General features: G+C 30.8%; 1 protein-coding gene across 6 annotated transcripts in view; it reads left to right on the top strand.

Moving 5' to 3' along the window:
* The window catches only part of LOC143075644 (unconventional myosin-Ic-like), a 64,769-nt gene extending 40,863 nt beyond the window's left edge, over positions 1-23,906 (top strand). For all 6 annotated transcript variants that reach the window (XM_076251140.1, XM_076251141.1, XM_076251144.1 and 3 more), the window contains 20 exons: positions 2,619-2,724; positions 3,684-3,764; positions 4,782-4,919; positions 5,294-5,389; positions 6,199-6,279; positions 6,695-6,800; positions 7,739-7,856; positions 8,402-8,515; positions 8,826-8,902; positions 9,790-9,858; positions 11,424-11,508; positions 12,432-12,591; positions 12,986-13,069; positions 13,563-13,656; positions 14,132-14,202; positions 17,947-18,088; positions 18,651-18,721; positions 19,897-19,997; positions 20,449-20,548; positions 21,468-23,906. In XM_076251140.1, the coding sequence (XP_076107255.1) occupies positions 2,619-2,724; positions 3,684-3,764; positions 4,782-4,919; positions 5,294-5,389; positions 6,199-6,279; positions 6,695-6,800; positions 7,739-7,856; positions 8,402-8,515; positions 8,826-8,902; positions 9,790-9,858; positions 11,424-11,508; positions 12,432-12,591; positions 12,986-13,069; positions 13,563-13,656; positions 14,132-14,202; positions 17,947-18,088; positions 18,651-18,721; positions 19,897-19,997; positions 20,449-20,548; positions 21,468-21,482 (1,909 nt within the window). In that variant the 3' untranslated portion in view covers positions 21,483-23,906. The remainder of the gene's footprint in view (positions 1-2,618; positions 2,725-3,683; positions 3,765-4,781; positions 4,920-5,293; positions 5,390-6,198; positions 6,280-6,694; positions 6,801-7,738; positions 7,857-8,401; positions 8,516-8,825; positions 8,903-9,789; positions 9,859-11,423; positions 11,509-12,431; positions 12,592-12,985; positions 13,070-13,562; positions 13,657-14,131; positions 14,203-17,946; positions 18,089-18,650; positions 18,722-19,896; positions 19,998-20,448; positions 20,549-21,467) is intronic.
* The last annotated feature ends 2,174 nt before the right edge of the window (positions 23,907-26,080 follow it).

The following is a 26,080-nucleotide window of genomic DNA, read 5'->3' as shown; positions in this document are numbered from 1 at the left end:
TTGGCCCTCAAAACTTTTTTTTTTGTTTGTGTTTAGGAATATATTATTTTGTGTAACTTTATAATGTTGATTTGTGATGAGAGTTTAACTACACACTTCCATTTTTGTAAGTTGATAGCTTGACACCATTCGAACAAATAATTTAAACTTATTTCTTAATTGAGAATGTATAAAACATGGATTGCCAAAAGTATGATTATCAAAAATAAATTGCAATATATTTTTTTTGTATGTTCAAAGACAGTTAGTATCCTTAAGGTAACATTCTTATATAATTTTGTATTCAATTGGTTATTTTTTCCTATTTTTAATGCTAGATAATATTTTAGGAGCACAATTTTGTAATAAGCTTTTTCAGGGGAAGTAACTCCAAAATTAATTTCCAACATGTTTACGTCTGCTTGTCGCTCACAAGTTGAGATGGACGATGTTTCTGTGAAGGCAAAGTTGATTACTTCAATTCAATTCTAAATTCATGAAACTGAAAGTCTTCATTCATACACTCTTCCATTGTGACTTGGAGATCGAAAAGAAAATGCCGACACATTCATCATATTTATGACAAAAAGGTACATTGTCTTAATTAAATTACCTATAGTCGCCGTCAGCTGAAATTCGTAGCGGTTATCGGTAAAAATAATCTAAACTATCAATCGCGTTCACTCGAGATATAGTTTTTCACATTCCATTCATAAATCGCATAAAGAAAAACCACTACTGACCTACCTTTTAAGTGATCACACTGTAATAATCCTGACCTTCACTTTTTCATAGACGATTTTAAATGATGGAATCAGCCATTGTTTTTACCGGAAGTGTTTCCGTGGAGTTCAATTTCATAAAATTTGCATAAAGCGCGGGAAACCTTATCACATCAATGAAAGGAACATTTCAGGAATCTGCGTACAGTGACGAATGTCATATGTAAACAAATGATCCTCATAGAAACGAAGATGGCGGAATTACAATGGAAAATATTCTGGAAAATGTGAAGGTCAGGATTATTACAGTGTGATCACTTAAAAGGTAGGTCAGTAGTGGTTTTTCTTTATGCGATTTATGAATGGAATGTGAAAAACTATATCTCGAGTGAACGCGATTGATAGTTTAGATTATTTTTACCGATAACCGCTACGAATTTCAGCTGACGGCGACTATAGTAATTAACACCTTTGAAGTCTTATCCACAATTATTGATTGTAATGACATGATTAACCGCGTTACCTGGGGGCAATCACCAGGTGTCATATATGTAATTTAACTTCTGATAAGAAATCGATGAAACAAAAGGCAATTTTACCAAAACGGCACAAGGGTTTTTCAGAAAACGGCGTCAGGGCACACAGGGCGCGGCTGAGGGCACATAGGGCGCGGCTTAGGGCACACAGGGCGCGGCGCCCTTCTATTTTGGGCTAACGAGACCACTGATATAGGAATCCTCATGTCTGTCTTAACAGTGTAATTGGTATATATATATAGGAATCCTCATGTCTGTCTTAACAGCGTAAGGGGTATATATATATATATAGGAATCCTCATGTCTGTCTTAACAGCGTAAGGGGTATATATATATATATATATATATATATAGGAATCCTCATGTCTGTCTTAACAGTGTAATGGGTATATATATATATATATCTATAGGAATCCTCATGTCTGTCTTAACAGTGTAATGGGTATATATATATAGGAATCCTCATGTCTGTCTTAACAGTGTAATGGGTATATATATATAGGAATCCTCATGTCTGTCTTAACAGCGTAAGGGGTATATATATATATAGGAATCCTCATGTCTGTCTTAACAGCGTAAGGGGTATATATATATATATATATATAGGAATCCTCATGTCTGTCTTAACAGTGTAATGGGTATATATATATATATATATAGGAATCCTCATGTCTGTCTTAACAGCGTAAGGGGTATATATATATATATATATATATAGGAATCCTCATGTCTGTCTTAACAGCGTAAATGGTATATATATATATATAGGAATCCTCATGTCTGTCTTAACAGTGTAATGGGTATATATATATATATATATAGGAATCCTCATGTCTGTCTTAACAGTGTAATGGGTATATATATATATATAGGAATCCTCATGTCTGTCTTGACAGTGTAATGGGTATATATATATATATAGGAATCCTCATGTCTGTCTTAACAGTGTAAGGGGTATATATATATATAGGAATCCTCATGTCTGTCTTAACAGTGTAATGGGTATATATATATAGGAATCCTCATGTCTGTCTTAACAGTGTAATGGGTATATATATATATATATAGGAATCCTCATGTCTGTCACTTTTGGTTTCAGATGTTCAATAGCTAACATCACATTGAAATTACATGAAATTTTTAAAGGAATTTGTTTACCACTTATGACCAGTCAAATTCTATTAGTTGATTTCACTTAACCCATTGCAGAGTTACTGCACTTGAAAGTTGAAATAGGAATTATTTTGCTTTACAAATTGATAGATTTGGAACAGCATTTTGAAATTATTCTAAATTTAAATGGAATGTTCATGATACTATCTACCACCATAAGCAGGAGATAAGCATGTAGTATAATAGATTTCTGATTTATATTTTGTAGTTTTGAACAGTTTTGTATTAACTTCTGTAATGAGAAACTACAACAGCTATTTATAGAACTGACATTAAAATCAGAACAAGAAGAGTATCAAAGAGAAGGAATTGAGGTTAGTTATGTTAATTTAATTGTGGGTGTTTAGGGACCAGACACAAGTGTTTGACAAGATTGGTTTAACAATTTGTTGGACTTAACCTTTAATAGTAAGGATTATTCCATTAAGATTGAAGTTGGAGGGTAGATATGGAAGTTTTGTTTTGACAGGGGTCTTTGCTTATTTATGGTTGTTCGTCTATTTGATGTATGCAACATATTGTTATAAACTAATGTTCATTGTAGATAGACTTTGAAAGTCTTTAGTTTAAACATAGTTATTTATAGTGGATTGGGAAAAAAGTTTTTGCATCTTATATTAATCCCTTTCCACTTTGCAAGTACTGCTTTGTAGCGGCATTAGCCTTCTCTTTTTCGAAATCTACAAGGGTGTCTCTTTTACATGCAAGAGATATAGCTCTCTCATAACACAGGTCAGCCATTTATTGTCCCGTTCAGACCGACTATCATCGTTTCTCAGGACCATACCTGCAAATGAAGTCGAGGGAGAGCCAAAAAATTCAGTCCCTGAAATCCCCAGAGCAAGGATTGAACCACCCACATCCATTTTAATGGAAAAACATTAACCTTACTTAACTTTATTTCAACCTTATCATTATACATAGGACTGCATATGATTTGTTTGTGGCTATTTTCAATTTCAAGGAAGATGTTTTGTTTCAGTTGTAATTTTTCAACTTAACCCCAATTTAAAGACATGCATATTTAGGTTAGTTCAATCGTTGTTTAAAATGAAAGTTGAGAATGTATAACTTGTAAAATAATATTGGGGACAATGGATCTCAGTCTGAAGTAAATTAGTTGTATCAACCTTTAAATGAATGTATATTTCATGTTGATAGTAGGCAATATAAGAATGGTGTCCTGACATAAGAGGTCTCTATACACATTAGCTATAAATGGAGCTTTCATCAGTAGAAGCTATCGTGATAATTACCTAATTTTATGTTTCAGTGGGAACCAGTAGAATATTTTAATAACAAGATAATATGTGATCTGGTGGAAGGTAAACCTATTGGTATTATCACATTATTGGTATGTATTGAATTTCTGTAGTTGAAAATTTGTTAACTCAGTTATATAGAATACACTGACTAAATTAACTACAAATTTGAAATAAAAAAATAGAAATATACATCATTTTTATGCCCCACCTACGATAGTAGTGGGGCCTTATGTTTTCTGGTCTGTTCCTCTGTTCTTCCGTCCGTCCGTCCGTCTGTGCCTCCGTTCGTCCGTCCGCTTCAGGTTAAAAGTTTTTGGTCAAGGTAGTTTTTGAAGAAGTTGAAGTCCAATCAACTTGAAACTTAGTACACTTGTTCCCCATGATATGATCTTTCTAATTTTAATGCCAAATTATAGTTTTGACCCCAATTTCATGGTCCACTGAACATAGAAAATGATAGTGCGAAGTTCAGGTTAAAGTTTTTGGTCAAGGTAGTTTTTGATTAAGTTAAAGTTACATCAATTTGAAACTTAGTACACATGTTCCCTATGATATGATCTTTCTAATTTTAATTCCAAATTAAAGTTTTGACCCCAATTTCACGGTCCACTGAACATAGAAAATGATAGTGCAAGTGGGGCATTCGTGTACTATGGACACATTCTTCTTTTTTTAGACTTTGACATTAATAAGATTATCTACATTTTATGTGTTTTATGATAACAACCCTGCATACTTTTGTATCCACCTTACTCTCATATATGAAAATATAATGTAAAAAATTCCCTGTTTTTAGTTTACAGTTTATTCAGTAAACTATGCGATGCTACACAATTTGTCTTTTTAAATTTACTGATACATTGATTGATTGATCTTGCTTTAATCCAGTGTTTTTGGAAGTTGACTAATTTAATGTGAATAAAAGAGATGGTTTTATAAGACATGCTAGTAAAAACCAATGCTTGTGTTGTGAAAGGAGTGTATTTACAGACTCTCCAGTTTACACTATACTGAAGTGGCTGGATTAATTGAGAAAGCTACTGCTGAAATTTTTTGACTTTAAATCTTAAACACCATAGCTAGCATAAAATTAATTTATTTGACAGGATGAGGAATGTTTAAGACCAGGTGATACCACTGACATAACTTTCCTAGACAAATTATCTGAGACTATTGGGACACACCCACATTTCCTGTGCCATGCAAGAGCAGATAACTCTACCAGGAAAACGATTGCCAGAGATGTGAGTATATGTATATAATGTTTGTTAGCCCTCATTTTACCTGGGACAGTTCTAGCGTTGTAACAATGAAACATAAAAACAAACTATTAGATCAGATTGTTACCAGGCACAACACAAATAAGATGTTTTCAATGAGGTGGAATCAGAACAATGAGAAAACACAGGGATAGATAAAGTTCTTGTTTTTTCTACTCTGTTTACATAAAAAGTCAAAGTAATTAAAAAAGTTCAAAAGTAAAATAATTAAAAGCACCTTTTCAAAGAACTCAAATATTAAAAAAATATTTAATGAGTGACAAAGTAATATGCTAGTAGGGGTTACAATCTCCTTCAACATTTAAATTTATTGACTATTTTATAAATCTACATTACAGGAGTTTAGACTGATCCATTATGCTGGTGAAGTAACTTACAATGTCAAAGGTTTCCTAGATAAGAACAATGATCTGTTGTTTAGAGATCTGAAAGAGGTAAAAGTTGATTTAGATATTTATACCCCTGCTTTGAAAAAGGAGGGTATACTGTTTTACCTCTGTCTGTCCATCCGTCCCATGAATATTTTTCGTCACATTTTTCTCAGGAACTACATGACGAGGATTTCTAAAATTTAGTTTCAGGGTTTATTTATGTCCGCTTTACCATGTGATGTATTATCAGATTTATCACTAGACAACTTCCTGTTTACCGTACACTTGTATTATTTTACACATGATAGCCAAGTTGAAAATTTGTCACATTTTTGTTAAAAACTACAATACAAGGATTTCTGAAATTTTGTTTCAGAGTCTATATATGTTAGTTATACTGTGTGATGCGTTTTCAGATTCATCACTCAACAATTTCCTGTTTAACAAACACTTACATATTTTTACACTATAGAATTTATCCTCTTGCGGCAGAAGTATCATCAGTGAGCAGTAGCTCGCAGTTTCACTTGTTTGTTGTTCAGTGCTATGAATAAGATATTCACAAGTTCCCGAAATAAGCTGCTACTTTAAATTCAGAGATGTTTGCAGTGTGTTTAAAAAAGTGCATTTAAAGGGGCACTAGCTATGAGATATATGAAATAAATTAAGATATGATTGTTTTTGTACAATCATTAATGATAATGAAAAAGTGAAATAATAATTTGCTTTAAGAAGCCACTATTGCTTAATTTTGTCAAAATAAGCTAAGAAACATTGATAATGAATTATTCACTCTCTGTTTTCAAATGTATAAGATATATAACCAAATATTTATAACAAGATTGATAACCACTAAATGATTTACATTGTAGGCCATGAGTGAGACAACCAATCCTATCCTGTCCAAATGTTTCCCTAAATCAGAGCTGTACAACAAGAAGAGACCAGATACTGTAAGTGTTATTTATATTCCATGCTTTCTGTTTTGTAGCAGAATTTCTTTTACAATAAATGCAATAACTATTAGAGTTTGCTTGTGATATTTGCTGTTACTCTCCAAAAAAATATTTTCAGAGCTAAAATAGAGAATTGAGAAAAGCTAGTTCTTTTGTTAAGGAAATTTCAAGATTTAAGAGGCGATTTTCTTTCTTTTAAAAAAATATTCCAATTCCAATCACACTCCATTTGAACTTTTATTATGAAATAAGTAAATCAATAGTGTCTTGCACCCACCCTTCACATTTGTTGCTTTAATTTGATCAGTTCAGGTAGAAAAGACACAAGTAAATAGGTATGATAAAGTCAGATAGCCACAAACAATGTCAAAAACTTATACCATTTTCCTAAGTATAGCTATGTATATTTCAGGCAGGGACCCAGTTTAAGAATAGTTTATCACAGCTGATGGTTATTTTGATGTCAAAAGAACCTTCATATGTCAGATGTATAAAACCTAATGACTTCAAAATGAGAGGTTAGTATATAATTATGGCTTCACTAGGTCCTAGTAATGTATAATCTTATAGTTTGCAAGTGCCTTGTTGGATCTTTTATTGAAAGAACTTCTGAACTCGTTCATAGCCTACTATATATACTATAGACAGGAACATTTCATTTCCTCTATTTTATAGTTCTCAGACTCGCATGACTTTTGATTGGAAATTTTTTGTGATGGTAAAAAGTAAAGGAAAAAATTAAAGATGGTCAACAATAAATAAAGATTTGGTTGCATGCTGAAAATATCATGAAAATAAGTTGTGAAAAAAGACTGTTAAGAATATGTTAAAAATATACTGTTTTACACAGGAGAAAGAACAAAAAGATAATTGTCTTATGAATTTTAATTTGGCATACGATTATATGTTTAACTAAAAAATTGTTGTTGGAACTGTTTAAAGTCAGTATCAATAGTACATGTCCAACAGAACAGTTGCTAAATACACACTTGAAATCATATTTGAAAATAACAGAAAACAATTACATTATCCTTGATTACAACACTAGAATGATTGAAAAAGAGGGACGAAAGATACCAAAGGGACAGTCAAACTCATAAATCTAAAACAAACTGACAACGCCATTGCTAAAAATGAAAAATACAAACAAACAACAGCACACATGACACAACATAGAAAACTAAAGAATAAACAACACGAACCCCACCAAAAAACTAGGGGTGATCTCAGGTGCTCCGGAATGGTAGGCAGATCCTGCTCCACATGTGGCACCCGTCACCCGTCACATGTGAAAACCTGTAATGTTAAATTTTCTTAGGGTCATGATGATCAAGTTCAGTGTAGACTATTCTTTTGGAAAACCGCTACGGCATTTACTATGAATTTTGTTTTCATATTCTTTAAATAAGACCACACACTATTTAATTAAAGGCTAACATAGTTTCTTAATTTCCAGGTGTTTTTGATGAGAGAATTGTGCATCATCAGGTGAAATATTTAGGTCTGATGGAGAATCTTAGAGTAAGGAGAGCGGGCTTTGCTTACAGGAGACCTTATGAAGTCTTTCTTAAAAGGTAAACACATTATGTGTTAAACATTTATTTGACTTTATTTATGAATTAAATTCAGAATTTGTAAGTTTTAAAAGATATGAATGGTTACAAATTATGAAATGCATCACCACATGATAAATGTGTAGTACAACAATACACAGATTGTGTAAAACAAAAATTTGCTGTAAAAGTACTCTATTTTTTACCCAGTTTCTTAAGTGACTTGATGCTTTAACTTTTTATTAAAATAAAGAAAAACCCAATAAAACTAAAACTTTCTAAACTAGTCTTAAGATATTTCCTAGTTTGATACATATGGATAAAAAGAAAGGTATTGGCTATTTAAATATGTGACAGCAATCTAAGAAAGCAATAAACCAAAAAAAAGAAGACATTTAGTCTTCAGTGATAAACATGTATAGGTGCCCATACAACATGCTGTTATGAATTAAATTGAAGGCTTAATAGCTGGGAATGAATTCCATTATATATTTTTTTAATTATTAAAGTAATATATGATGAGGAATATTGAAATTTTTAAGCATTGGAATTAATTTGCTTTTAAGGTACAAATGTTTATGTCCAGAGACATGGCCTCACTACAGAGGTGCACCCAAGGATGGAGTAGAGATATTGGTACGACATCTAGACTATGACCCTGAGGAGTTCAGACTTGGCAAGTATGTATATACTGTAAAGTTGATTATAGGATTGCAATGTTTTTGATAAGTGGATGATGGCAACATGAACATGTTTTGCTGAAAATTTTTGGAAGCTCAAATTTTATATGTAAAGCTTAAATGGCAACTGTAAAGATCTGGTGTAAAGCCACATCCTTTGAAATAGAATTTTGTTATTTATTAATTAAATAAAAAAGAATAATGAAACTTTTTGATTATTTTAATATTTAATTTGGTTAATTTAATGGTTAAATAGTGTTCTGTACTAGTAATGTACTAATATAGATTTATGTTTTTCACATAATTTTAGGACAAAGTTGTTCATAAGATTTCCAAGAGTCCTGTTTGCCACAGAAGATGCCTTCCAGCACAGAAAACATGATTTAGGTAATATGAAATTATATTTTATATTTTTGTCTGCTGTGTAACCATTGGCATGTGTTTGTCTGTCCAGTCTTGTTCTGGCTTTCACAGGTACAATTAATTCCATATTTTTATAATACATATTCTATAGATTAATATCAGCAGTATATCAAACAAGTTCTATAATGGTGGATGATTGATTTCCAAATAAAAATTATGCCTCTTGGAAATATAAGATCAGTGCAACATGGGGGTACATTAGAACTCTGTTCTTTTATTCAATTTAAATTTTTCACTGATAATTATGAGAAAGAAATAAACATATACTTGTTCTGCCACAGACAAAAATCATGTTTCAAGTGGCCAACATTGTTTTCTGGGTTCATTGACTACCAGAATAGCTCATAATTTGCACTTGCAAAGGTTTAAATGTTTGTTAGAAATCAGACTCTTGGTGAGTGTTTTATATTGTTTGCTTAATTTTAAGCTCAAAGAATAGGTAATTTAATGTGTTTCATTGGACACGAAAAAAGAGAAGAACAATACCAAAAGGACCAAAAGACAACATTGAAAACTAAGAACACAAACCTGCCCAAAAAACCAGGGGCGATCTCAGATGCTTTGTATGGGCAAGCAGATTTTACTGCATACATTATGTTTGATGTGGGTAGTATGATTGTTAGGTCCATGTGGTATCGAAGCTGCATGTTTGATTTTAGCCTCAACCTTATACTTTGAAAATATATGTCTTGTCATGATCATAATAAAGGTGGTATTTAGGTGTCCAACTAAGTATGTCTGTCAATCATTGATAATTGATCGCAAATTAACAGTTACTAATCAAAATTTAAATGAGCCTGTTGGTATGTATTGAAGGTATTTATAATCAGACATATTTTATATTTTTTCAGCGACTGCTGTGCAGGCACAGTACAGAGGGTTTGCACAGAAGAAGAAATATAAAACACTGAAATTCTCAAGTAAGAATAGCTTTATTGAATGCTTAAAATAATTATATTAATATGATATAGGTGAAGTTCAGTGTGAGGTTAAGTTACAAGACATTGTAGGAAAAATTATTATAATTATTTTATAAAACAAAATTTATCAACTTCTCATTCTAAACAAAAATAACAGTTTTACAGTAGTAGATCCAGGAATTCCAACATGTGGTTTGGGTCTTTAAATAAAAATAAGGGAAATGTACTAAAATGGCAATTGTTTTCCATTATTAAATACTTGCCTCCCCTGAATATGCCAAACATTTCCTGGTATACAGCCAAGTGCACCAGTAAGTATTGATAAGAGTAAATTATTGCAATCCTTTAAAAATAAGTGCTGTTTGTAAACATACATTTTTAAAAGACGAGAAATTAATCAATCAAGGAAATTCATAAAGATTCTCTAGTACCAATCAAAACCAGATACTTGTTGATTCATTAAGTACTGCTTTTGCCTTTATGCTATTGTGAGACTAACCCAGATTCATCCAAACTGCTTGAAATAAAAATGGTGAATCTTCTGTGATGATAAATATCTATTATGATAAAAGAATTTAGAAACATATTAGGCAAACACCATGGTGAACTTGTGAAGGTGAAAACCTTAATTTATACATTAAGATTAAAATACCACAAATATTTACTTCTATATAAATGTATGCATATGGAAGCACCAATCTACCTAGTTCAAAATTTTAAACTGAAATCAGATAATAATTCTTACTCCCTAAGAGGTGTCACTCAAGGTTATCTGATAGTTCCTAAGCCAAAAGATGAACTATTTAAGAAATCCTTTGCTTATTCTGGATCAGTATTATGGAATGGACTACCTCACAAACTGTGTAAAACTCAAAACACTTTTACTTTTAAGTAAAGTATCAAGAAGTACCTAACACAATCCTGATAAGAAATGTTTACTACAATGTATTTGTATATTTTTTATTTTCATTTGATTTTTTGGTTTCATGTATACATCTTTTAAACAGCATTATATCTTATGTTAATGATATTGAACTACATGACTGTAAATTAACTATGTGTAAATATCTGTTTTGATTGTATTGTAATTTGTATGTGAGGGCCTCAGGGAAGATTAGTTTATTGTAACTAACTGAGTTTACCCTCTTTAAATAAAGAATTTATTATTATTATTATTATTATATAAGTATTATAGGGTTATTGCATGAATATTGGGGAATATTGTCCCGAGTAGAATTTTATATTGCACGAGCTTGCGAGTGCAATATATGTTCTACGAGGGACAATATTCCCCAATATTCATGCAATAACCCTTTTATTGTATAGCAATATAATATTTGAAATTAAAAAGGGTTTAAACTAAGATTTTGTCGTCGATGACGTCATGAATTTTGAATATTTATTGCACGCTAACTTTTGGTTACTTTCTGTTGGAAATATTATATTGCTATACAATAATATACAATTTTCATGTTTACTTATTGACTGCTGAAACATTATCTTGGCAGCAATTACCATAACAGTGCTGTCACACTTTGATTAACATTTTAATCGTAATATTTTAGCTATTATGTTGCAAAGCTACTGGAGGAGATATAAAGCCAAAAAACTGATGGAGAAAAGGAAGCATGCTGCACAAGTTATACGCAAGTAAGGGCTGTTGTAATTCAATTATATATAATTTATCTTAATTGTTTATAGGTTTTATGAAGCCTAGCTAGAAATATCTTGTGCAAGATCTGTCTTTTTCAATTTTACATAGCTAACAATCATTGGAGGGTATTATCTCCCCTTAGATTCAGCATTATTTTAAAAAATTTATTAGAAGAAAGACTAAGAATTTTTAACCCAGTCAGAAATTTAAGTTTTAAGATACCGCGGTAAAAAAAACCCAGTTATTTCTTTTAGCAATCCCTATTTAAATGCTAGCAGCTCCTAAAACTAGTTACCCAGGTAAATGATTATTTAAAAGGAAAGATGTTATTAGCAAAACATTGATGAAATAAAAAATGATTTGAAGAAAAGAGATCATTGGGAAGCAGAGTAAAGAGTATTGTAAAGGCGGGTATCTGCACAGAAGAACGCAAAATAAAATTGCCATTTCACGATGAACAAACAATTAAAAATTTCTTGCACATTGATCCTTTTTACAGATTTCATGAAACACAGTGAATAATTAACAATCCTTTTTCACGGCTGTACTTGAAATAAAAATGGCAAAAAACCGTGCACCCTTTACCACCCTTAGTTAACATTTCCTGAATTAATATACATTCTAAGAATGTCTAAATTTAGCAATTGGCCATTTCAGAATCTAAAGCATCATGGGTAATTTCATTGTTCGTACCCAAGAATGAAAATAACGTCACATCATTGGTTAAATTTCCATTGTTTATGACATTTTTAACCAATCAGGACTTTGTGGTGTACACTATGAAAAATATTACCCAGGATGCATTAGATTCTGAAATGACAAATTGGCTTTTTTTGGGTATATACACAATCTGTTAAAAACAAGTTTTACTAATAAAAAGAAATTTGAAGCACAATGACTTAGTTTTGTATATTTGTAGATTTATCAATGGATATATACACAGAAAGGAAGAAGAATGTGACGAGAACAGAGAATTTATACGCTTTACCAAACACAATTATCTTTATAAAATACAACAGAATCTACCAAAGACTGTTCTAGATAAAAGCTGGCCATCTGCACCATCAATGTTACAAGAGGTAGCTTTTAAAATTGTAGTTATTTCTATGGCTTTCTAAGCTTTCTAATCTGATAGCATATTTTATGGACTGTTTTCTAATTTAAGGAATGGGAGACACTCAAGTTGATTAAATTCTTGGAAATTTGTAAGATTTGTAAGTAATATGAAAACAATACCATGGCCTAACACCAGTACAAGAAAACCAGCAAAAAAAATCAATTTATTAGGTTCCTAGGTAAAGGGGCTATAACTTTTAAACTTTAGATTTAGTTTATAAATTTTCATCACAGATTTTAGAAATGGGTAAAAAGCATTGATAAAATTCCTTGCAAGGAGACTATCAGGTTTTTCACATGTAAATAATCAGCAATAAATGTAAATTCAATTTTTTTTTATATATTGTTTTTTTTCAGGCGTCATCATTACTGAGAAAATTGTGTATGAAAAACCTCATTTTGAAATATATGAAGAAGGTCACACCTGAATTTAAATCAAAGGTAAATGAAATAACAATCAGTTAATGGTTTTATGAATGTGGTGGTTTTTTTTTTTTTTTTTAACAATCACCGCGATATAGCCCTTTGTGCTCATGCGGCGTAAAGCAACCAACAATCAATGTTTTTTAACAGCAACTTCTGTCATCAGTAATCAATTTGGTGAAATAAAAGAAACCAAGGATTGAAACTTTGTAACTTCTGGATAGTTGAGTGATTGAACGTACCATATTTTCATTAAATTATTCAAGTCAGGATATGTTTAACCTAAAAAAAAATACTTACTTTTTGTTTCTGTCTGGTTTGTATAAACATGAAATGTGCCAGAGGTGAGCAGATTGTGAAATATGATTTTTTTTTTATCTTTTCTGCATTTTGAAAATAATAACCCATTCTCCAAGAGACTGTGTTTATGACAAGAAAGAAAATATATTGAGTGTGCATTCATTATTGTTGTTATCTTAAAAGCCTGATATCTTGTGACTATCTATTACAGATGGATGAGAAAGTAGAAGCTGAATCTCTTTTTAAAGGAAAGAAATCTTTGTATGGTGACAGTGTTAAAAATATGTTTGTAGACAGCAGATTAGGTAATTATGTTAAACCATCCTGTGTTAAAATGTGTCATGATTTTTCTAGACAAGAGTACAGTGTTTTACAGTATATTATGTTACAGTATACATTGTATATATAGATTTACTTTGATTGTATGTTGATATCATCATGATCATGTATATTGGGAATTATACAATGCACTCCACGAATTTAGAACACATTGTAGAAGTTCTGATATAATGTCACTTGAAAAATATTTAAACACATTGCAGAAATTGAATATAATGTCACTCAAAAAGATTGTAAAACACATTGTGAATGTTCAGATATGATTAACTATTGAAACATTGAAAAACAAACAACTAAATTGACTGGAAAATTTCTTTAAGGTTTTCAAATGAATTTAACACAATACAACAAACAATTCTGAAAGTGTCATGCTTGTTAATAAGACTAATCATATATCTAAATTTATATAGACATGGAATTTTTATATTGCTGTATTTTCAGATGAACAGCATGAAAAATTAATTTCCTCAGTGTTTGATTCCAAGGTCAAGTCCATGGAAGAGAAGGTCAAGGTAAGAACCAAGGTCACATAAAAGTGATATTATCATTGATGCATGATAGATTTTTTTTGATTGAGTTAAGTCTGCCAATTGATATTTTATCGTATGTTTTTCTTTGTTGTGATGTTGTGCTATTGTTTCAGAAAAAGGGAGAAGGTTTGGATCCATTAAAACGTTTAATCCCGCTGCAAATGTTTGCACCTGTCCTAAGTCAGGAATCTGATGTACAGTAGTTGTCGTTTGTTTATGTAATATATACGTGTTTCTCGTTTCTCGTTTTGTTTATATAGATTAGACCGTTGGTTTTCCCGTTTGAATGGTTTTACACTAGTAATTTTGGGGCCCTTTATAGCTTGTTGTTCGGTGTGAGCCAAGGCTCCGTGTTGAAGGCCGTACTTTAACCTATAATGGTTTACTTTTTAAATTGTTATTTGTATGGAGAGTTGTCTCATTGGCACTCACACCACATCTTCCTATATCTATAAAAGAATATGTTTTTCAATTTATTTCCACAAGCTAGTATTTGAATTATTTTGGAAGCCTTTGAAAATCTAAAATATTTATGCAAACCTTTGATATTGTCAAAGGAGTAGGGGCAATAAGGCCCTTATTTGGCCCCAAAATAACTGCAAATTTTAAAGTCATCTTACACATTCTTAAATTACTGAAAACTTGACTATGGTACAAGGTATTCAGAAAAAAAAATTTGACTTTAAAAAAATTACCATGGCAACAAATCTTTACTTAATTTGCATATTTTGTAAAATTTCGTGATTTTCCTTGTTTTTCGTCAATTTTTTAGTATATTTTTGATTGAAAAAGTATGTGTGTACCCAAGAAACAACTTTATATTTGGTGAGATTTTGTCAAAAGTTCTTATTATTTTGTTGTTTCTTGGCTGCGCATGATGTTTCCACATCCAAAATAAAGATGAAAAACTGCATAAATTCTGTATTTTTATCGTTTTTGTGAAAACAGTACATATTATGATTGTGACGTCATCATGTAAAAATCTTAATGTTTTTCATTGACCCTAAGTATTTCTAAACATTATGTGCCAATTTGAAAAAGTTATCAAACATTTTCTTGGGCCAAAATTAGGCCTTAATGCCCCTACTCCTTTGTTATGATGATAAGTCATTTTGGATAAAATTTCAACTTTGATTGGTTCTTTTATTTATTTTGTTCTTTTTAACTGCATAAAGTCCACGTTCTCCTTAATTGAAATTTTCATGAAAAAATACTGCTTTGGGTTATTGCAATTTTAACATTGTAAGAAAATTTAAAATTTTGATTTGCTGATTGAAATTATATTTAACAACTTATCAACAGAGTTATGGTTGTACTTACAAAATTATTTCTGGTGATGCTATAGAAATATCAGAATATATATTTCATATATGGGCGTTTTTCAATAAAAGCGTTCCTTTCAGACCTAAAAAAAATGGAAAATCAACTAGTCTAAAATTTATTTTCAAGAGTTATTTTGAATACCTCTATTATAGACCTGTTTGTAAACAAAAAGTGCAATCTTAAATACTCTTTAAAATTATATTATTTTCATAATTTGTGTACTGTTTCGTAGGGGACTTTTGTCCCCTACGAAACTGCTTCTAAACACATACTTTTGCAATTTTTAACCGGATTTTTGTGACAAAAATGTCGGTTATTGATTTGGGGATGTACGGCAGGCAGGCGGTCGGGCGGGCGGGCGGGCGGGCGGCAATCAAATGTTGTCCGTGCATTTACTCATGAACCTTTCAACCAAAGCTTTTAAAATTTTAATATGTTGTTACTGACAACTAAATGAAGGTCAAGTTCAATAATGGCGATTTTTACTCTTACCCTTCAGGAGTTAAGGTTCTTGAAAGATTGAAAAATGGAGTTTCCAGTCGTGTCCGTGCATATACACATGAACTGTTCTACCAAAGCTTCCCAAATTTTAATATGTTGTTACTGATGACAAAATGGAGGTCAAGTTCAATAATGACGATTTTGACTTTTACCGTTCAGGAGTTATGGTTCTTGAAAGATTGAAAAATGGAGATTCCAGTCATGTCCGTGCATTTACGCATGAACTGTTCTACCAAAGTTCCCAAATTTTGATATGTTGTTACTGATGACAAAATAGAGGTCAAGTTCAATAATGAGGATTTTGACTTTTACCGTTCAGGAGTTATGGTTCTTGAAAGATTGAAAAATGGTGTTTCCAGTCGTGTCCGTGCATTTTCTCATGAACCATTCAACCAAAGCTTTTGAAATTTTTATATGTTGTTATTGATGACAAAATAGAGGTCAAGTTCAATAATGATGATTTTGACTTCTACCGTTCAGGAGTTATGGTTCTTGAAAGATTGTAAAATTGCGTTTCCATTCACGTTGTTGCATTTTCTCATGAACCATTCAATCTAAGCTTTTCAAATTTTAATATGTTGATACTGATGACAAAATGGAGGTCAAATTTGATATTGACGATTTTCACTTTCACCATTCATCAGTAATGGTTCTTAAATCCGGTTTGCTGTCGTTGTGACAGCCTCTTGTAAATGTTTCCTATAGACATTCCAGTTTGTTTACTTTATATACTAGAAAAATCTCATTTTTTTCTGAATTGGAGAACCATTTTTTATCGATAAAGATTAGACAGTACTTCACATATGAAGGTACAACTCATGTTACGTAGTGGACATTTTGATGCGTTTCGTAGTTGACAAAACCGTTTCGTAGTGGACAAAAAGTTTCGTAGTTGACATCAACCCTATTCTATGTTAATAAAATCATAATAAAAATTACATTAAACTAACCTTTGTTATTTGCTTTGCACGAAAAAAGAGTAAAAAAAGACTGCATGGTAGTGGTAGTGTTCGCTACGAAACGTTTTTCTCCCAAACTTGTTTCGTAGGGGACGTATTCACATGTTTTATTTTTTTCTCACAACCCCAATATTGCAATAGTAACAAGACTGACTGTATTCATCAAAGCGTTATTAAGCTGTACACTGATATTTTTTTCATAATTTTAAAACCAGTTACTGAAGGAGATTTGACCCGTTTCGTAGTGGACATTTTACAAAAATACGGTATCACTCTGGTCCATTTGATGTGCTCAATTTTTTTTACCAACAGTTTAATTGCCGTTATAAAAGCATCACTTCTTTTGTAAGACCCTAATGTTTATATCTCTTGCAAACAAAAAATTACATTGATTTTATAAAACTGTTTATAAGCAAGTTTTAATGACTTTGTTTCGTAGTGGACATTGTGTTAGGGACACACCTTCTAAAATAAAAAATCCTATGTTAAAAGCTGTAAATTAAAATATGTTGGCTCTAAACATACTTTTGAATTATTAAAGAACTTATATCAAGTAAAATCAATATTTATTTCTACATTTTTTTACGATATTTGAGAGTATGGATGTTGAACAGGCGGTCTAGGGACATGCCATTTTGGTTGTTTTGGACCATTCAGGAATCAATATCTTATCAATCCCTCTAAAAAATAAACTGTTTCTTTGCTTAAAAATGTTATATCTAATTCAATGTACTGACTGCACAAAAAATTTCTTGCAAAGATCAAACACATTTTTTTTAAAGTGGCTGGGACAAGAAAGTACGTTTTTATTGAAAAACGCCCATATATGTAATATTTTACAAGCTGATACAAAAATGATGAGTTGTTCTTCTATTGTTTGAATTTTAAATTTATTATGCTTATTAACGATTCATATTAAAAGGGTTTATTCATTCTTTTTCAGTACTCTTCTGTAGTAACAAAGTTTGATCGTCATGGTTACAAACCCAGGAAGAGGCTGATGATATTAACAGACCAACATCTATATTTAGTAACAGATAAAGACTGTGCACTGAAAGACAAAATACCTTATGATCAGATCACAGGTATGATACAGACATTTATCAGCAATTTAAACATTTTCCCTTTAATCTTACTGCCTAATAGTTTTAAGATCATGGACATGACTTTAAAACTCGCAAAAACAAAAATGCTAATATTCAATATGTACTCTCTGAGGCAAATTTGGATTATGCGACATACAATTTTCCATGAAACAATATTCTTTGTTTTGATAATTTTTTCCACGCTTTTTTTGCTGTTTACAAGATGGTCATATGAATTGAATATTGTTTATTTTGTTGTGGTCCCCTTTATTTTCATGTTTTACATGTATGTTGTGCTGTGTTACAACATGGAAAAGTCTGGCCAAAATGAACATTTAAAGCATGACAAAGTAATAAAACTTACTTAACAAAAAAGTATATTTTGATACCAGTATTATGAGTGAATATAACATAGTTTGACTTAATGTTCAACCAAATTTGATTTGAATTTTCAAATATACTATCAAGAAATACAAAAATATATACAAGAACTTACTATTAACGTTGATCTGTAAGAATATTAATCCTGCAGCCATGAAAACTAGTTATTCTATTATTGCAGGTATATTATCCAGTTGCCATGGTGATGGATTATTTATTGTTACTGTTAAGCCTGACGAAAATGGAGTCAAGGTAGGACCAGATGAATTATTAGGAGGCAAAACCTTGGTGCTTTTATTGCTGATCTTTATCTTAATGTTTTCTGGAGACTTTTAACAATAATCTTCAGCTTACAACTTACAACTCAATGCAAGACAAAATTGGCTGTTAGCACTGATTTGAGCATAATTCTTTGCAGTGAGCAATTGGCAATTTAAGAATTGTAAAGAAATGAAAAGGCTGTAAAATACAGAAATAATGTAAACATTAAGGCAACCATAGGAAAACTTTGTTAGATAACCTGTCAGAAATTAATGTATGAATAAAGCAAATCATTTGAACGGATTAAAATTTTACAGCGGAAAAAGAAAAAGTACACAAAGAGAAGTTATCTAAATATTAGATTTATCAAAATCGTAAAATATGACAACATGCACTTCTAGGGAATCCTGTGAGTTCCTTAGAACAGAATTATAAACTTAAAATGTCCATTGATGGAAGAAAATAAGACCACATAAGGTAGATGAAGCAATTTTTCCTGAATTCCTGTGGTTAAAAAGTGCAGATTAACATTACTTGTATTATACATGTTTTTTTGACAGATGGCCTAATTGACATCATTTTCATGTGCAAATTGTCAGGTTTAATAGTGGCATTTTGTTTTTTGGTCTGTGCGTCTGTTCCCCCATCCATTTGTTCCTCCGTCTGTCCTGCTTCAGGTTAAAGTGTTTGGTAAATGTACTTTTTGATGAAGTTGATTTTCAATGGACTTGAAACTTAGTACACATACAAGTTCCCAATGATATGATCTTTTTCATTTTAATGCCAAATTAGAGTTTTGACCCTAATTTCAAAAGTCAACTTAACATAAAAAATTATAGTGCGAGTGCACATGAAGCATCTGTGTACTATAGGCACATTCTTGTTTAATTATGTGTGAATTTCAGAAAACATATTTGGGAGGTTGAAAATATTGTGTTATATTTGTTATGACATGAGCATGTACCTGTTGTGACTAACTTTTTTTATCTTGACATCAGTTTAAGAGGTTTTTACTGTAAAATTAATTTATGTATTGATGACAGCAACCCTTTTTTATACCAACTTTTGCTAATATTGTAAAAATTGTCAATTTCATAACGCATTAACAAAATCTGTTATTTCTTAGATGAATGCTATATTAATATGGATATTATTCTTCATTTCAGGGTGATTTGATATTAAGAAGTGAGGAAGTTATTGAGGTTATAACAAAACTTGCCATGATAGGAAAGAAATCAGATGTCGTACAGGTCATAAGTGATCACAGGTATTATGTTCATTGATATGACAAAGCATCACTTTCACAAATGATACAAAAAAATCCAAATGATTAAAAGGAAATATCAAATATCAAATATAAACACACAAGATAAAGTTTATACAGTCTAATGCATAATTAAGCAATGTTCTATTCAGAAAAAACAGAATTTTCATGATATACTTCACTGAACATTGCTGTATTTCTTGCAATACACACTGACAATGTTGAATTCCATTCAAACAATGCCAAATATATAGATTTCAGGTTAGCTGTGACTTGTCAGCAAAAAAAATAATGATTTATAGATTTGAAGCTAATTTTGTATATAAGATTAAAAAAATTGATATCAAGAAATATAAATGTGGTAAAATAGCTTTTACATCAAATGTTTAAAGGGTGTAAAACAGCAGTTTATTACGCATGAGAACAGCTAACAAAATAAGAATCATTTTTTCAGCATTAGCCATGGACTATCTGGAGGTAAAGCAGGAACTATAGACTTTGTGAAAGGTCCAGTAGATAGTATGAAGAAAGGCAAAAATGGACATTTCTGTGTGGTAAGGATCGTCTTAATAGAAAAACAAAGGATATGGGGTATCTATCCATTACACAAAATTGGTACCGGTACAAGCACAAAAAAAAACACAGGAAAAGTGAAGGATCAGCGCTTATATTGCTGCTCTTCTTCTTAAAGTCACAGTGAGGCCTTCAACATGAAGCAAAAAAACACTCTGCAAGTTTAAGACCCTCACTAGCACTGGTCTATAGTTAATTATAGGAGAAGATTGTATTTTATGTATATAAATTTATAGCAATATCTTTAAAAGCCGCATACAAGGGTCATTTTGTGCTAGTTTGTTGTCCACTTTTACATGTCATGTTTAAGGTCAAATCTCCAGAACACATTCTTATATTTTTATTACAAAGCATTGATATTAATGTTTAGTTTAACAAAAATACCAATCTTCGAGGAAAATTTTAAACACAAAGTTCCTAAGCTTATACATCTTATCACTATTTGTCTGTCATTATTGGACATCACAAAAGTTCCCACAAAGTTTTGACGTCATAATAGAAAATATCTGACGCCACAATGAAAAAGTGATTGTTGTTTGAAGTCAAAAGTTGAAGCAGATCAGATTTCAAAAAGTAATAAGGTGTATGGAATAATCAAAAGCTCAAACACACCAAAGGAATGAATAATAACAACTGTCATATTCCTGACTTGGTACAGGCATTTTCTCATGTAGAATTGGTGGATTAAACCTGGTTTTAAATCATAGCTGGCTAGACATCTCACTTGTATACCAGTCACATAAAATCGATACAATACAACCATTATTAGACATATTAACAAAAAAATTGGATGATTGTGACCTATATTTTACACATAAGTTATCATCTATTTACTTATATTGTTATCTCAATATTTCATGACGACTTCCTCTTACAAATTTTGTGATTGTTTTTTTTCAGATTGTTGCACATTAATAGGAAGAAATAAAATACAAACAAATTTTAAGAGGTGAATCTTAAGAATTCCATGGATAATTTCCTGACCAAAAGCATCATGAAGAATCATATTGCTTATTGTTCTAGTCCAACATTGGTGTAATACAAGATATTCATTTGTTTTTGTTCAATCAGACTATTGATAGAAATCAAATACTGTCAAAGTAATCCATCTTTTCTTTCAAATCACAGAAATATATTGTTTTATGAGTAAACAATCTTGGATACCAGATTTTTAGCATGTCAAATTATAAACACTCATGAATACCAGTTTGAAGTAGTTTGTGTGCTGAAATCATTGTTAAGTTCATGGGTTTTTTATTTGTTGTTCCAGGTCTATCACATTACAAAGTTTTAGTGATTCTTTATATTTTTAGAATAATTTATCTCCAAGAAATTCATGTGTTTTAAAGATATTATTATGAATTTTTGAATTTTGAATTTTGGATCAATTTTACACCTGTAAAATATTTCAAGTAGACATTTAGATTTCACATTTTTTGTCCATCAACCAGTCTGAACATTTCATACACTCAACATTAAATGAAAGGACATGAAAGGATGGCAAAAATTGCTTGAACATGTGTATGAAAATATTTATGCAGCACATCTTATTTTTGCTTCATTGAGGTTAAGTCTTTATTCTTTACATTTTTATATGTTAAATGATATAATGTATCAATTTCGTAAGCAAGTTTTTTCGTTGATGAACACTTGGAGCAAAAATAAGACAACTGCTGCTAATATTTCTATGTTAAAATTATTGAAGGTGCTTGTTGATCTTTTCTTGTCACTGTATTCACACATTTGAAATCCACTAAATTGTGTTCATTAAGATGTAGGGCCTACTATATCTACTTAATAAAAAAATTAAAAAATCATGAAAATCATTAAGTAATAAATGTTATCAATTACCCTTCACCTTTAAAGATGAAATATTATGTTGCAAATTTTTTTTATGTTCTGAATTTCTCCATTATTTTTCAAAGATTTCAAAATTGTTTTCAACAATTTCTCTGTAGTTTTTAAGATTCTTAAGTTTTTACTGATCAAGTCCAATCACAAAGATTGTCTTTTCAAATCTCATAGGACATGGAGAGTTTAATCTTCAATAATATCACCTGATGATGTGGTGTGGTTTAACTGATGTAAAATTGTTTCTGTATATACATTTTTTGGATCAATACTAGTCTACAATATATTTGTTTTTATCGGTTTCCCTGCATGAATCAAAGTTTCGCATTTGTTATAATTTAACAACCTTGACTTTTACGTAAATTCAGTGGTGGATCCAGTTGTTTAAAAAGGGGGGTTCATACCATATGTTCCTATTCGAAAGCATTGATCATCCAAAAGAGTTGAGGTAGCAACCCCTTGAACACCCTACAGCCACTGAAATTTGTTTTATATATATATTTAGATTTTCATCCACTCATTTACTAAGTTTTGTATTTGAATTGGTGCATTTAAATTTCTACAACATATTGTGCAATTAATTGTGATACTGTTATTAAACTAAATGAATATTTGTATAGAAACCTGATGTTTGTATACAATAAGGATCTCATCAAGAGGCTGAAGAAAGTGATTGAAATGATGATCATATTTACCATTTCACTGAACACACACACATTTTCTTTTATAAGATAGAAAATGATATTTTTACCTACACTGTTTTGATATGTCATATGGTAAAATGTTTGGTAGCTCTATTTTCTTAATATCTTCGAAAAATTACTTGTAAGTCATGCACATTTCAGTATAACTTATGATATGTTTTAATCATAAGAGTTTTTGTGAAAAGAGTCGCAGATTCACAACTGGAATGATATCTAGATGATGGATTTAGCTCCTATGTTGTAGCATACCAGATATTGTTGGGAGACTGCATATAATTTCACACAGAGGTAGGGCTATTTTCTCTTGTGTTTGTTTCAATCATGAGGTCAACCCTCCAGGAAATTAGACCTACCTCATTTAAAAATAATTACAATAAGTCTATTCTCCTGACTTGGAAGTAGTGTTCCAATTTGATAATAGAAAAGAAAAATAAACAATTGTGAGAGAAAGACTGCAATCTGCTGGTCAACTATTTTGACCACATAAAGTCAGATTTTTAACTTTATGCTGTGAATGGTCACTTATATAAATATATTCTTGATCTGTTTAACCTGTCAAGAGTGCAGATGAATAGTTAAAGTAAATATTTATTTGTTTGTTTTTAAAGTGCTTTATGGTTATAATTGTTATGTAATGTACTCGTGTAAAGTATGTACAACTTGATGTATAATCTGTTTTCAATGTTCTTTGTGGCATTTGTATAAATTGTTTGATCTCACAGAATATTATATATATTTTGTGATGAATGTTTTTGTGGTGTCTAAAAATAAACGATAAGAAAAATTTAATGTATATTCTGTGATCCTTCCCATAATGTGATTTTCAATTTAAAACGAATTTTTAGTATGTGATCTGTGATTTCATTGTGGTGCTTTGTATATTTATATTGTGTTGTAAATTATGAATATATATTTACAAATATATTAATTTATTAAATCTAAAACATAAAAAACTGTCTTGTCTTTATTTTTTATAGTTTGGAACTTGTTCCAAGTCTTCCCTTTCACCATCACCTCACAAATTTTAATTAAGCAAAATAAAGTTCTGAAGACAGCAAATGTAAATAGCATATATGATGTGTAAAAAAATGGGTACTGTAAATTCAGAAAATTTTGTGAAGTTTTTATTGTGAAAAATGCGACAGGGTTATATTGGCAATAATTTATAAACTCACATTTTGATATTATTTTACATGAAATACACAAAATCACAAAAATTTGAATCACGTTTTGGTTTTAAATGACAAAATCGAAATAATAAATGCATGCAATAATTTCTAAATTTACAGTTATATCATTTAATGTGCAGATTTAATTTGAAACTCTTCTTAATTGGGCTCTTTATTACTAAGGCGTCCATAATATGATTTACATAAAAGTATTCTAATTGAATTAGCTCTGATCTACCTACTGTAAAACTATAACAAGATTATAATTTTCTATGCCAATGAACAGATGCATAAATATAAATATTTGTATCTGTAAAAGTTTATAAAAACCTAGCATAAAAAATTAAATATAAAATATATCATACAAATGATGTCAAGAATTATGTTGTAAGTGTTAACAACACGTAAATGAAAAGTTACTGAAAAGAGGGATGAACGATTCCAGAGGGACAGTCAAACTATAGATTGAAAATAAATTGACAACGCCACTGCTAAAAATAAAATTACAAACAGGCAAATAATAGTACAGAAGTAAAAACAGAGAAAACTAAAGACTTAGCAACATGAACCCAATCAAAAACTGGGGGTGCTCCGGAAGGGTAAGCAGATCCTGCTCCACATGTGGCTTATTTAAGATCAAAATCATATTAAGTTGTGGTACAATGTACCATTGTCCCCATTTTAAGTATGAATAAAATATTTTGTCTGATCAAGGTTCCAATTTTATGGATTTGGATGAAATTATTTATTGGCTACAGAATGTTAGGTTTTATTTTGTTCAAACTCAAATTTAATCCTAGTGCCAGAGTCCCATTTGAAGTTTTGAAAATACTATGGTTCGGAATTAAGAAATAAAACTATAATTAAAAGCCGATGAAACGTTCAGAGACTTTAAATGAAGGCAACAGAAGTATTCCGCTGTTCAAAAGTCATATTTTGATTGAAAGAAAACAAATTACAAACTGAAACCGAGGGAAACACTTCAACTATAAGCGGAAAACGACGAAATAACATACACACAAGTGGAACAAAAAACAAATGACAATGCAACACACACAGAAACGAACTATAAGATAACAATAGCCATATTCTTGACTTGGTACAGGACATTAAAAAAAATGGTTGAACCTGGTTTTGTCGCTAGCCAAACCTTTCGCTTTTATTGTAATGTTAAATATACCACTAAAATGACAACATTACAGGAATATAGTACACATAAATACAAGAACATTCAGGACAAAGAAATACACAAATACATAATACAAAAGTTCATATCGACATGCTAACCATAGAAAAAAACAACCTACAGATATTAACTTCTGGAATGACAAGTTGTCCAGAGAAAGAAGTATAATTGGTTGACAACAGTTTCATTTTTTTTACCATACATCGTTGGCAAAAAGATTATCGAAATACTTTGTTTGATAGAAAGAGAGGGTCATATTTTTATGATCAAATCATACAAAAGAGAGACAATCAGCATACAATGAAGATAATACCGTACTGTTCTGACATGTCTCAATACAAATGTTATTGTGTGTTATATTTCTATGATCAAACCATATAATAGTTGTCAAAGGTACCAGGATTATAATTTAGTACGCCAGACGCGCGTTTCGTCTAAATAAGACTCATCAGTGACGCTCATATCAAAATATTTATAAAAGAGAGACTATCACCAGAGCGTATGTAATATCAAACTACTATCCTGACCGTGTTAATAGCTATCAAAAGTACCAGGATTATAATTTAGTACACCAGACGCGCGTTTCGTCTAAATAAGACTCAT

This window comes from Mytilus galloprovincialis, chromosome 5 (assembly GCF_965363235.1).
Source record: "Mytilus galloprovincialis chromosome 5, xbMytGall1.hap1.1, whole genome shotgun sequence".
Classification (NCBI taxonomy): Eukaryota; Metazoa; Mollusca; class Bivalvia; order Mytilida; family Mytilidae; genus Mytilus; species Mytilus galloprovincialis.
This window is presented reverse-complemented; position numbering and strand designations above follow the sequence as displayed.